Source organism: Episyrphus balteatus, chromosome 3 (assembly GCF_945859705.1).
Source record: "Episyrphus balteatus chromosome 3, idEpiBalt1.1, whole genome shotgun sequence".
NCBI lineage: Eukaryota > Metazoa > Arthropoda > Insecta > Diptera > Syrphidae > Episyrphus > Episyrphus balteatus.
In genome coordinates this window covers 107,849,323-107,863,105 of record NC_079136.1, presented here as the reverse complement: position 1 = coordinate 107,863,105, position 13,783 = coordinate 107,849,323, and the positions used below count along the sequence as shown (strand labels likewise).

General features: G+C 29.7%; 1 protein-coding gene across 1 annotated transcript in view; it reads right to left on the bottom strand.

The window, feature by feature from the left end:
• The window catches only part of LOC129914504 (uncharacterized), a 30,184-nt gene extending 24,572 nt beyond the window's left edge, over window positions 1–5,612 (bottom strand). Inside the window, exons 1-2 of the mRNA XM_055993801.1 lie at window positions 5,445–5,612; window positions 5,283–5,335 (exon numbers count right to left, since the gene is read on the bottom strand). Of these exons, the coding sequence (XP_055849776.1) occupies window positions 5,283–5,335; window positions 5,445–5,484 (93 nt within the window). The 5' untranslated portion in view covers window positions 5,485–5,612. The remainder of the gene's footprint in view (window positions 1–5,282; window positions 5,336–5,444) is intronic.
• Window positions 5,613–13,783: the final 8,171 nt, after the last annotated feature.

Here is a 13,783-nt window from a genome sequence, read left to right as displayed (position 1 = left end):
ACTCAAAATTTTTACATGACCCTAATTCAATGTGCAAAAAAAATTCAATGTGTAAAAAAAATGTACTAAGAAAATTTGGCAAGTTATCTTAAAAGTTGGCGTGTTCAATTCTCTTTTCAAAATGGTACAACATTATTGAGAATATTCCATAAATAACGGAAAAAATTTTTTTTTTCTTAAGAAACACAATTTTTTTTAACTAGCTAATTTTTCCATTTTATTTTTTTTTACCCTTTCAAAGCTGAATTTATGTTTTTCGCAGTAGTAAAGTGCTGATTTTTCGAAAGATAAAATTATTTTAATGAATTCTCAGAAAAGTAATTGTTGGCAAGCAACGTCTGACCGGAAATGGCGATAGTAAAACTAAATTTTTCAACAAAAATTACATCAAACCTTTATTTAGACTAGCTATAACAAGTGTTCAAATTGTTTGCCTTCAACGGCAATGCAAGACCTACATCTTCTTAAAAAAGATCGCTTAATAAGACGAGCGAATCTTCTTGAGTTAACGTCTGCTATAGCCTCCGTGATTTTTTGGCGCAGTTCAGCTAAGTTTTGGATCGGTTTTGAGTAGACTTTCTCTTTTACTGCCCCCCAAAGAAAAAAATCCAGAGGGTTTAAGTCAGGTGAACGGGCTGGCCAAGAAATTGCACCAGACCGCCCTATCCACCTGCCTGGGTATTCTCCATCAAGGAATTGTCTCACTGAGCGAGCATAATGCGCTGGGCAGCCGTCTTGTTGAAACCACATATCTCCATAAATGTGAAGTGGCACATCTTCCAATAAATTTGGTAAGTGGTTTTGTAAAAAGTCTAAATAAACCTCGCCGTTCAAGTTTTCTGGAAGCTCAAATGGTCCAATAATTTTACCATTCAAAATTCCAGTCCACATATTAATTTTGAAGCGATACTGCGACTTGTCTTCTCGTATCAAATGTGGATTTTCTACATGCCACTCGTGCAGATTGTGCAGGGTCATGTATCCATCCTTTTTAAAGGTTGATTCATCGGACCACAGAATTTTGTCTAAGAATAGTGGATCTTCCCTGTACCATTGTAACATCGTTCGACAAAATGCAACTCTTTCAGGGTAATCTCGGGGTAGTAAACTTTGCACTCGTTGAACATGGTATGGATGCAGCTGATTTTTCTTCAGAATTCGGTGTGATGTACTTTTGGATATTCCTGTTCTTGTTTGAATTCCACGTACAGAAGAACTTCGTCCTCGTAGGGCATGAGGGGCCTGCCGTCACTAATTCTTTGGTACGGAAATCGACCTTCTGTGAGTGACTGATGTAAATTCACAAACACCCGATGATCCGGATAACGCTCAGCATTTGGATATTTCTCACGGTAAAGTCTAGCTGCAGCGCAAGCACTACCTCTGCATTCTCCATAAATAAGGTGCATGTTCGCATATTCTTGCGCAGTGTAATACCGTGGCATGGTGATGAATGATGATATTAGCCAGAATGTACATAAGTCCAAAGGATAGCAAAATTATTCAAGGATCGAATCGGTTTTACTAAACGAGAAGGCTACCAAAACTCAATTGAATAAAAATGCAAGTGTTCGTCTTTAAAGTATCCAACACAGTTAGAAAAATCACGCCAAATGTTGTACCAACAACATACAAATTTGAATGAAGTAAAAAGAAAGCAATAAAGAACTATTCGGTCTAACGCCTTTCTAGAGAAGTCAAAAGTTCATGCAATCATTAAATACCACAACAATATCATATTTTTGTAGGTATCCCAAATTTTAACCCTTTTAAGAAAGTTTTATTGCGTACCTACCTGCTTTGGGTACGCGTGTCTTTTACGGCCGCCATTTCCGGTCAAATGACGGAAAGGATTGGTTTTTCCATTATTTTCATTCATAAACCCATAGTCAAACGTAGCCTACCAACAATTACTTTTCTGAGAATTCATTAAAATAATTTTATCTTTTGAAAAATCAGCACTTTACTTCTGCGAAAAACATAAATTCAGCTTTGAAAGGGTAAAAAAAAATAAAATGGAAAAATTAGCTAGTTAAAAAAAATCGGGTTTCTTAAGAAAAAAATTTTTTTTCCGTTATTTATGGAATATTCTCAATAATGTTGTACCATTTTGAAAAGAGAATTGAACACGCCAACTTTTAAGATAACTTGCCAAATTTTCTTAGTACATTTTTTTTACACTACAGCACATTGAATTAGGGTCATGTAAAAATTTTGAGTACATAGTTGGGCAAAAAAGCGCTAATTGCTTTAAAACTGATGTTGCTGTGTTAAAATTTTTGAACGCAATTATTAGCAGGGTTATTCAAGATTACGTAAGAAAAAAAATAATTGAGAAAAATTAAGATTTGTAATCACGGCACTTAAAAAACTGTCACAGGGTCACCATTTTTTCGATTTTTTTTCAAATGCCTATAACTTCTAAAATACTCGACTAAGATTTTTTTATTTTTCTGATAACGGTCACCACCTACCCTATCACCTGTTTTCATTTCGACGTCAACTTTTGGGACACCCTGTATAAATAATCCCCCAGAAAAATTAGCAAGTGAGTAGAATGAATTAATTCCCTAAGTCACTCAATTTTCGAGAGTAAAAAAAAACATGATCTTAAATTACTTTTTTGCATATTTCTTGCGACTTTATACATAATTGAATGAATGTTTTTTGCATTTGTAGGGTGATATTTAGACCTTTCCAAAACCGTTATTAAAAATGAAATTAGTCCATTTTAAGCTGATCTATTACAAAAAAGGTGAAAAACACATTTTATTTTTTTTTCAAAAAAAACCATTTTTTAATTTTTTTTCAAAACTGTTTTTGAAGTAAAAAATTATGATCTTTTCAATAAAAATAGTTTCGTGATGATTTTTTCACTTTTAAGCTGTTTTTTTTGCAATTTTTTATTTTGATGATTCAAATTTTTACATAAAACGATAATGAGGCTCGGCACGAGTACGATAACTTAGGCGACAAGAATTGATAACGGAATTGTAGAGGAGTTCAATACAATTATTTTTTTTTCTATGGGAGGTGGGGTCTATCTCCCCTCGTTTAGGCGGGAGGGGCAATTTTCTAAAATATGACGTAAAATACTAAAAAAATTATTAAAAACCAACGGCAATACTTAAAGTTATAATTGATATCTTTCTGAAAAGCCAGAATTGTACACTTAATTCTAGTTTTTAAATCAAATTATTTCAATTAATTTTTCTCGAAATAATCAACTTCAAAGTCAAAATTTGGGGAAAAAAGTTTTAAAAAAACACATTACATACTATTTTTGCCAAGACTGTCATTTTAAATATGAAATTAATCAATGAAATAAAAAGATAATTTTCTTATTTTCAATTTTCTCAAAAACTAGAAGGCATAGAAGCATCTGGTTTTCAGTATTTGATAAGAAATTGATTGATGCAGTTTATTTCATTGATTAATTTCATATTTAAAATGACAGTCTTGGCAAAAATAGTATGTAATGTGTTTTTTTAAAACTTTTTTGTGCAAATTTTGACTTTGAAGTTGATTATTTCGAGAAAAATTAATTGAAATAATTTTTGATTTAAAAACTAGAATTAAGTGTACAATTCTGGCTTTTCAGAAAGATATTGTAACGATGAATTACTGAACTACTTTTAAGATAAAAGTCTGAACACACTACCTACTACTGCAAAGGTAGAAATTTGAACGGACCTTTAGTAATTAAGAAAATATTCCACTGAACACATCTCAAAATATCCCACTGAACACATCTAAAAATATCCCACTGAACACATCTAAAAATATCCCACTAGACTGGAAGTATGAAGTGCCCCTTCCTGGAAAGGAAGTTTCGAGAGGCAGGGATTCCGGTATAAAAGGGCAACGTAGACACCGACCGGAGACAGTTTAATCTTGAAAGTGAAAGAGTACAGTACAAAATGAAATAAGGTGTTGCGAATTGTTAGTAGTAAATAAAGTGATTTAAAAGTGTGTTTGTTTGAGCGAATAATAAAAGTAAATTGAGTTGAAATAAAAAGTGTTCTTATTTGAACGGAAATATAAGTGGAAATTAAATAAGTTTTATTGTGAACCCGGAATAAAACATTACAATATCAATTATAACTGTAAGTATTGCCGTTGGTTTTTAATAATTTTTTTAGTATTTTACGTCATATTTTAGAAAATTGCCCCTCCCGCCTAAACGAGGGGAGATAGACCCCACCTCCCATAGAAAAAAAGTAATTGTATTGAACTCCTCTACAAAATACCGTTATCAATTCTTGCCGCCTAAGTTATCGTACTCGTGCCGAGCCTCATTATCGTCTTATGTAAAAATTTGAATCGTCAAAATAAAAAATTGCAAAAAAACAGCTTAAAAGTGAAAAAATCATCACGAAACTATTTTTATTGAAAAGATCATAATTTTTTACTTCAAAAACAGTTTTGAAAAAAAAAATAAAAAAATGGTTTTTCACCTTTTTTGTAATAGATCAGCTTAAAATGGACTAATTTCATTTTTAATAACGGTTTTGGAAAGGTCTAAATATCACCCTACAAATGCGAAAAAAACATTCATTCAATTATGTATAAAGTCGCAAGAAATATGCAAAAAAGTAATTTAAGATCATGTTTTTTTTTACTCTCAAAAATTGAGTGACTTAGGGAATTAATTCATTCTACTCACTTGCTAATTTTTTTGGGGGATTATTTATATACAGAAGTTCATATTTTGAGCTAAGGAACCGGTAAAAAATGACACAAAAAGATTTTATGACATAGATATTTTTCGTATATTCTTTTCACATGGAATTACTCTCTTATTATTAGGCAATGTTTTTGTGAAGGAATTGTAAAAAACAAAAAATCAATTATGGGCGGAGTCAGCAAAATACTATTGCAGAGTAGAGATTTTTCGAAATTCCACAAGAAATGCATCGAATCGAAAATCGTAAGGATTTGGGATGAACAAGTTACCAATTCTGATAGCCCTTAAGTTGGTTTCGTTTGATCCATTACTTTTGGGACAAACTGTATAGCTATAGAACTTAGTACATATTTACATTTTGGTATGCTTCAAAAATTTGCTGTGGGCTCTACTCTAGATCTACTTCACACATACAAATATTATATCATAGCCTAAAAGATTTTATTATATGTACATATAGGTACATATATTATGTTATATGTGTATCGTCATTATACAGTTTTTATGATAGTACAATAAAAAATTAAACAAAAAAATACACACAAATAGATATTGTTTTGTAGTTGGTTTGGTGCAATTATTTTGAAATACTTACTTGCAATGCTTCATCAACGTCATCATCTTCCAAAGTTATAATTTCGTATTCACCTTTAATGGAATCCCCAAAAAGAGCAAAGGTTTTTTAATGTAAACAAATTAATGTAAAAAAATTAATGAAATGAAAAAGGTAAGGTAAACAATATTTATAGCAGCCTACCGTTGCATAATGTTCCCCATACTCTGGCTTTGGTTGTCATGTTTAAACTAGCAAATAATTCCTAAATAATAATAACAGCTTATCGTAATGACGTTATCAAGTTCGTTTATAAATTATATTTGATTTATTTATTTACTAGTCGCGAGTAATATCACATTCGTACTAAAGAATAGTGTGGTGAAAAGTTTTTTATATATCAAAAAAAATGTGGAAGAATTAAAGCAGAAACACAATCACGCTTTGTCGTCGATTTTGACCATACGAAATCTGTGTAACCTGTAAACCTCCCTTCAAGCAAGAAAACGGAGTTCTGTTTGATTTCTCGATTTGGGCACGCCATTTTACTCGCACATAGATAATTTTTTGTGTATGAACACAAAATCGAAGGAGAAACGTGTGGTGAAAATTGACGAAGGAAAGACAAAGGCAACAGAATAACAAAAGCTTCATTTTATTTTTTTGCAAAGTCTGTTATGTCGTGTCTCTTAGTTTTATTTAATTATTTTAAATAATATTTTAACCCAAAAAAAGTGGTCTGTTCTTTTATTGAATAAAGTTAACTATTGTTGTTATGTCTAAAAAATCGTTGTATTTGTTTTTGTTAGATTTTGTTACAAAATGTTAACTTTGATTTAGGAACGACTAATGTTACATTTTGTTGATCTGTCAAAACAAAATTTTTTGAGATTAATTTTATGAATGAATAAACAAGAAAGAATTAATTTGGTACTGAAATAATTCTTTTTAATTGAATTCTTAGCAAATTGAAACAAAAATATGCATTCAATAATTTCAAATATGGAAACAAACGAAATTCTCTTCTCACATCGTCCCCTCTCTTCCGCATTTAGTTGTGTTTGACAGATTAACATTGAAACTCAAGTCCAGGAGCTGAGTTGGAAAAAGTAACAAAATGTAACTATTTGACACTTCAACACTGGATTTAGGAACGATGTTGTGACGTCACGATGTTACACTTTGTAACTTTTTTCTCATTTAGGAACGATGAAAGTTAACTATTGTTAACAATAGTTAACATTGTCGAATAAAAGAACGCACCAAAGGTATGCATCGCTGAAATGTTGGTTAGTGTGCTTCCGCAGCAATTTTATTAATTAAAAACTTTGTGTGTTTTCGTAGGAAATCATCTTCTCCTGCAGCCTGACACCACCACCACCCACGAACAACAACAGAGAAAATTTGTGGGATAACATCAACATCACCTGCCGCTTGCTTGAAAATAATAAAAAAAATTTTGTTTGTGAAAGTTAAAAAATAAAATAAAACAATTTCAGCGAAAAAAAATCTTGTTCTTTTTTTGGTCGCAAATGCGAATAGTCATTTCTTTTTTTTGTTCCTTTTTCTGGTAGGTTTTCGCTGCTCCGACTCGGGTACGACTTCGGCTCCGTTTTTTCGGAGTGGAGATTTTCACCACACCAATACATATGCAATCGGCTCCACGGTGATTATAATTTCCATACTAATTTGAGCCGCCGCACAGTGTGTCGTCCCCTTATGATAAATCACTTTTTTTTGTTAAAAATTAATATTTTTGCTATTAAAATATAATTTAGAAGTGTCAACTCATATGAAAACATATTTATCTTAGAAAATAACCCAGGTTATGTATTCAAAATAAGCTCCGAAACATGAGTACCTCGGAAATCGAAAATATTTTTTTTAGGAATTTATGGGAATCTTTGAGAGTGTATATTTCACGTTTGGTAATTGTTTGAAAAATTTTGTTAATGTTATTTTGTTTATTTGAGTGTTGTTATAAAACGTATAACAAAAAAAAATTAAATTTATAAAATTATATATGAGTTATTAAAATTTCTTTGATAAATGGCCAAAAAAAAAAGTTTAATTTTTAAACTTAATTTAAAAAAAAAAACATATAAAATCATATCGATAATTTTTTATATTATTTTGCCTTAGGCCTATACTTAATATTGGCAAAGTTTGGTCTGCTTCTGTTTGCGATTACCAGAGATATTCACATTTATGTGCTACGAGTCAAGTACTCAAAATAATTCATTTTTTGAGAAACATCTTCAAGGGGATCACAAAAATGGAAAAATCGATGTTTTTAATAATTTTTAGCCATACACAAGTAACAAAAAGCTGTTTATGTAATTAAAAATATTTTAAATGTTGTTTTCAACAAGAAAAAAATTATATTTTTCTGCATACTAAATTTTTAATATAATTACTTGACCCAGCCACGCTCTACTGTGTATTATAGCGTTCTTACCAACCTTATCGATATAAGAATTTACGAAAATGCAAATAAAACGTTATTTCAAAATTTGAAAGCGATTGACAAAAAACTATTCGAGATTTTCTATGAAACGCAAATAAACATACGATTTTTTTGTATAGAGAAGATAAACAAAACAAGTTGACTTCAACTTAAGATTTCTCAAAGTAGAAAGAAGATATTGAAAAGATTAAAACGGGCTTTAAAAGAAAACATTTAGTTCTTTTAGAAACTGTCACAAATTTATTTAAAATAAATCACCACGTTCAAGAACATAACCTCAAAAACTGTTAAAAAACGACATTTCAGATTTTCTATTATCCAAAATTATCCAAAAAATGACAAAAGTCCAATTAAATTCCCCGATATTTTGGAACAAAATATTTTGAAAGGCGCTTTAGTATCCACAGCTTTTTGTTTTCTAAAAACAAACTCATGAAGCATCTTTATGTTTGAAAATTTTACAATTTAAGCCAATTTTTCGAAAAAGTTCTTATTTTTTAGTACTGAAAATGAGTCTACGAAAATGTAAATATTTTGAAGATGAGCAAGTATGAGCAAAAAAGGTGAGCAAAATAAGAAAGTAGAAATATAAGGGAACCTTGTGACATACAAGATTCTGCTACAGCTTGCTATATTCTGATATAAATTTAATTTTTGAGTCACAAAAAACAGGGGGGTCATTCGGTAATTTTGAAAACGATAATCGAATCGATGATAATCGTTTTACAGTTTGAGAATCTTTAAAGGTATTTTAAGTCAATTCTGATTCAATATTTCCAAAATAGTTTATATAAATAAAAGTTTTCGTATCCTTAGAAGTCGTATTAGTCTAGGTGATTTAGTAGTTGCCTCTTACTCGGGTGACCCAGGTTCAAATCCAGAAATTGAAATTGTTTTTTTTTTTTTTTATTTTCTCAATAATCGTCAATAAATAAACGATAGCTAAATAGGTCTCGTTTTTGGAGAATTTATTCGTTTTTGGATGCAATATTTGATTTTTGAAAAGTGTTTATTAATTTATTCCAATCACCGATTAATTTGCAAACTCCACAAACAAAAAAATATTAATGATTAATTTCTACAAATAACCATAATGTTAGAGTAAATTATTTTAATATGTGTAGCGAAAAACTATTTGTTTTTTAATACAAGATATAGCCGGAATGTATATTGAACGGCGGCCGTTGTTTAAATTAATAGTTTCTAATACTAAAACGAACGCTTCTTTGGATTGGAAGAGACAAAGGATTTGATTTCTTTCTATGTTGCCTTCTTAATCGTATCGTACCTATATAATTTTTGAAAATTTTCATTTTCCAAAATTAATGCGATATGAATTGTTTAATGACCCAAAAGTTAAAACTTACATACATTGAATATAATTTTGGAAAATGCATAAACTGTTTTGTTACACATATTAAAATAATTTACTCTAACATTATAGTTATTCGTAGAAATTAATCATTAATATTTTTTTTTGTTAGTGGAGTTTGCAAATTAATCTAATCGATGATTGGAAAAAATTAATATACACTTTTCAAAAAACAAATATTGCATCCAAAAACGAGACCTATTTAGCTATCGTTTATTTATTGACGATTATTATTGAGAACTACTTAATCACCTAGACTAATACGACTTCTAAGGATACGAAAACTTTTATTTATATAAACTATTTTGGAAATATTGAATCAGAATTGACTTAAAATACCTTTAAAGATTCTCAAACTGTAAAACGATTATCATCGATTCGATTATCGTTTTCAAAATTACGGAATAACCATCCAAACTTTTTTTTGGTTATATTTTTTAAATACTAATTTCACTTTACAAAAACAAATTGACATACACACCTGATCTTCAGATAATCATTTTGATAATTAACAAAAAAAAGTCAAGAACATTTGTTTTCACTTAAAAAAAACTATAAACATCAATTTGAACCTTAGCTTGAATAATCAAAATATCATGAAAAACACCACTAATCTTTTTGAATCTTATATAGCAGTGAACAACTGTGTTTTATTATTGTTGAATATAAGCCCTATTTTGATTTTTTTATTTTTGTCCACTGGTCAACGCACTGTGAGCCGTGGAGCCCGTTTCGTTGTCGAGAATTTTAGAGACAAGGAGCCGAATTTTAGAAATCTTGGAGCCAAAAATCGCCAATTTCAAAAATTGTTCATAAAAACTCATATTAATGCATTTTGTACAAATTAAAAAAAAAAAATTTTATCATTTTTTTCCAACTTCAAATTAACTTATGGCGTTTTTAATTGGCAATCCGGAATTGTTCTTCGATTCGGAATCCCAATTGAACAATTTTTTTTTAATCCGAAGAATCTGAAGTTTGGTGCGAATGTATTGGTTGGGTTTGAAATGTGTCACATATGTGCATTCGCGCCAAATTTCATTTGTTTTTGTTTTTTGGTCAAGTGTGACATCTCACATTTAAATCTATGAATGTGTGAGTGATTCTGCTTCTGATTCTGTTTTTAAAACCAGAAGAGAAATTCCCTTTTTTTCAGAATCAGAACTGTCAGTTTTGCCCAATTGAACGCTTTCAGATTGCTTTTTTTTGCTTCCAGATTGCCAATTAAATATATGATAACATAAACAAAAAATTATTTGAAATTTGTGGATTCTTCTGAACTTTAAGAGGCTTTTTCTCAGAAGTTTAAAGTTAATATATATATATTTTGCCTATGTACCTAAGTATATAATGAAGATACAAAATATGTAATAAAAATACTATTTAGGGCCAATTTTTCAATAGTCAGTTAAACAGCCATTTCGTACTTATTCCTAAGGATAGAGAAAAAATCATTTTTTCAACAGGAAGATTAGCTTATTCCTAGGAATAAAACTATCTGCTTCTTTCAGAGACGAATAAAAATTATTCTAAGGAATATTCTCAACAAAGCTGTTAGATGTCAAAGCTGTTTTAAAAGAATTTTGAAAAAATACAGCGGAACACAAAAAAAAAACAATCATGAATAAAAATGACGTTTAATTTTGAATATTTTTGAATTTGATTGAAAAATTCAATGTTTTTAACTGATTGTTTATGAGCCTAATAACTTTATTCGTCGAACAGTCAACTGACTGTTTATAAGAAGATTGAAAAATTGGCTCTTAGGGCCAATTTTTCAATAGTCAGTTAAACAGTCAGTTAGTACTTATTCCTAAGGATAGAGAAAAAATCAATTTTTCAACAGGCAGATATAGCTTATTCCTAAGAATAAAACTATCTGCTTCTTTCAGAGACAATTAAATTATTCTAAGGAATTATCTCATTAAAAATATTGTGTCAGTTGTCAAAGCTGTTTTGAAAGAATTTTGAAAAAAAAAATACAGTGGAACACAAGAAAACAAAAACAATCATGAATAAAAATGACGTTTAATTTTAAATATTTTTGAATTTGACAATTTTTTTTTTATTCTGTAGAATAAATTATTCTTGATTGAAAAATTCAATGTTTTTATCTGATTGTTTATGAGCCTAATAACTTTATTCATACAGTAAACTGACTGTTTATTAGAAGATTGAAAATTTGGCTCTTAAATAAATAAATTTAATTTTTCAATAAATACACAGAGAAAAATATGACCCGCTAAAAACTAACAGATTGCCATATTGTTTTACCGTCCATACATTTCATAAGGAAATCTTATTAAAATCAACGATTAATAAGGTTTTTTTAAGGAGATTTCTTATTATTTTTATAGAGAAAATCTTATTAAAATTTGACTGAAAAGTTGATTTTTTTTTTGCAACTTAGCACTAGAACAAAAATTGCAATCAATATTTTCATGGCAGGTTGGTTCAGGTGGTAAGGTGGGCGACTAACGATTTGAAGTCTCCAGTTCGATTCCCAGCCTGGTCATGGTTTTTTTTTTTTTTCTTGCAGATTTTAAAACAATAAGGAAAACCCGATTGTTTTAATAAGGTTTCCTTCTTGGATGAAAACCATAGAGAAATCTTATTGTTTTTGTTCTATTTTATATCTGCCTGTTGAAAAATTGATTTTTTCTCTATCCTTAGGAATAGGTACTAACTGACTGTTTAACTGACTATTGAAAAATCGGCCCTAAATATTATTATTAAAAAAAATTTCATCCCAATGACAAAAAATCAAATAAAACTAAAATTTCGATTTAATTTTTCTTTTTCTTCCTAAATTTCCTGTTTTTTTAGGGTTTTTCTGAATATGTTTTATAAATGAAAACAGCATTAAAATGAAGAAAATAAAAATCAGCCAAATCGTTCTCGAGTTTTTGTGAAACTTACGCACGACAATTTTCGTAAAAGACAGATTTACTTGGGTGCTGGAAATTGCTCTGCAGACTACAAAAGCAAATAAAAAAAATGTTTTCCAGATGAGTATCAATATAAATGTATGTATCATAATTTCAAAGTTACAACCCGTGTTGACCTGTGTAATTTAATGATGTGGTAAACTGGTTTTATTATTACTTCTCTTTAAAAAAGAATATAGATATGTACAAGTACATCATTTTGATTAGTTTTGCTTTTATAACTATAGGCACAGATAATATATGTAGTTACATAGATATCGCACGCAGAGGAAAAAAAAACCTTTTTCAATTCCTTGGGACGTACCACTACGTCCCAGTTCGATCAAACTAGCGTGAATCATACTCAGACTTTATGTTGCTTCTTATTTGTATTGTATTAGGCGTGTTTTTTTGGCATCGCTATCTGCAGCCAAATTGTATTTCCCAAAAAAACGTATCCGCAGTTGCCCATCCGCAGCTGTCTAGCTGTCAGATAATAAAACAAAAACAACAAAACCGAATTTTATTCAAGATTATTTTTGAGTAGTTTTTACGCATAATTTATTGATTTTTAAACGTTAGAAATGAAACAGACCAAATTAAATTACTAAAAATGGATTTTCCTTATTTTCCATTTGTACATCCATCTGCATTTGTTCAAAGTTTGATTTTTTATTTGGGTTTTGCTTTCGGATAAGTTTTTGACATATTGGGATATGTTCGTAGATTTGGGTACAGTCGTCGTTCATGAATTTGGAGTTTTTATAGGTGGCCCGTTTATATGCAGGGTCGAAAGATCGAAATTGAAATTCGTATATGTGAAATGTGGAAGACTTTTTTTAATTTTGACAATAAGGGTCAAAATTTGTATAAATAACTTTTACTTAACTTTAAGGTATAACTACAACGGCCACTTTTTGCAAAAAGTCAAAAAGTGAAAATTTTCAAACTCATTTTGTGATAGTTTTTCTGTCCACAAAATTAAAAATAATGATGCAGAAAGCTTATTTTTTGTTTTAAAAAACAATTTTTGTAGTTTTTTCCTAAAACAAATAGCGCTAGAAATAAAAGAAAAATTTTTACTTTTGTAAATTTCCCACTTTTTCACTTTTTAGGTCATTGTTGTTATGGCTAAAGTCTCAAACAGATCATGAAATCTGAGACTTTTCCCCTTTTTCCTCACTTTACATCCACTTCTAGCTGTCAGATTCATAAATTTGAAAAAAGTGGACATATCCAAACTCATTTTTTGAAAGTTTCTGCATACCAAAATTAAAAGCAATGATGCAGACAACTTATTTCTTGATGTCAAAAACAATTTTTTTAGTTTTTTTTTAATATGGCGCTAGAAAGAAAAAAAAAATACTTTTGCAAATAAAAACGACATTACAGAAAAATATTAAACACCGTATAATAATTATGTGCGACTTGTTCCTTGATTTTATTTCACTAAAAAGCATTTAAAGTTTAGAGTAGGTTAAGTTTTCATCAATGGTAAATATGTATATAAATGAAATGTAGAAATAATTTTATGTGTGCGTTCCAATACTAATTCAAAATAAACTTAAATAAAAGAACGCACTTTAAGTACGTTGCAGATTGCACTCTGCGAACATAGCTTCGAGACTCTTGATTTATCCGATTATCCGAAATTTTCTCCGATCGAGTATCGATACTGGAAAAAATGTCAATTTCTTATCCGCAGCTAGATTTAAGTTTAAGTTTTATCCGCCTAATAGGTTGGTCAAGTTGCTTGTTGTGTTTTCTTTTTTTTTAA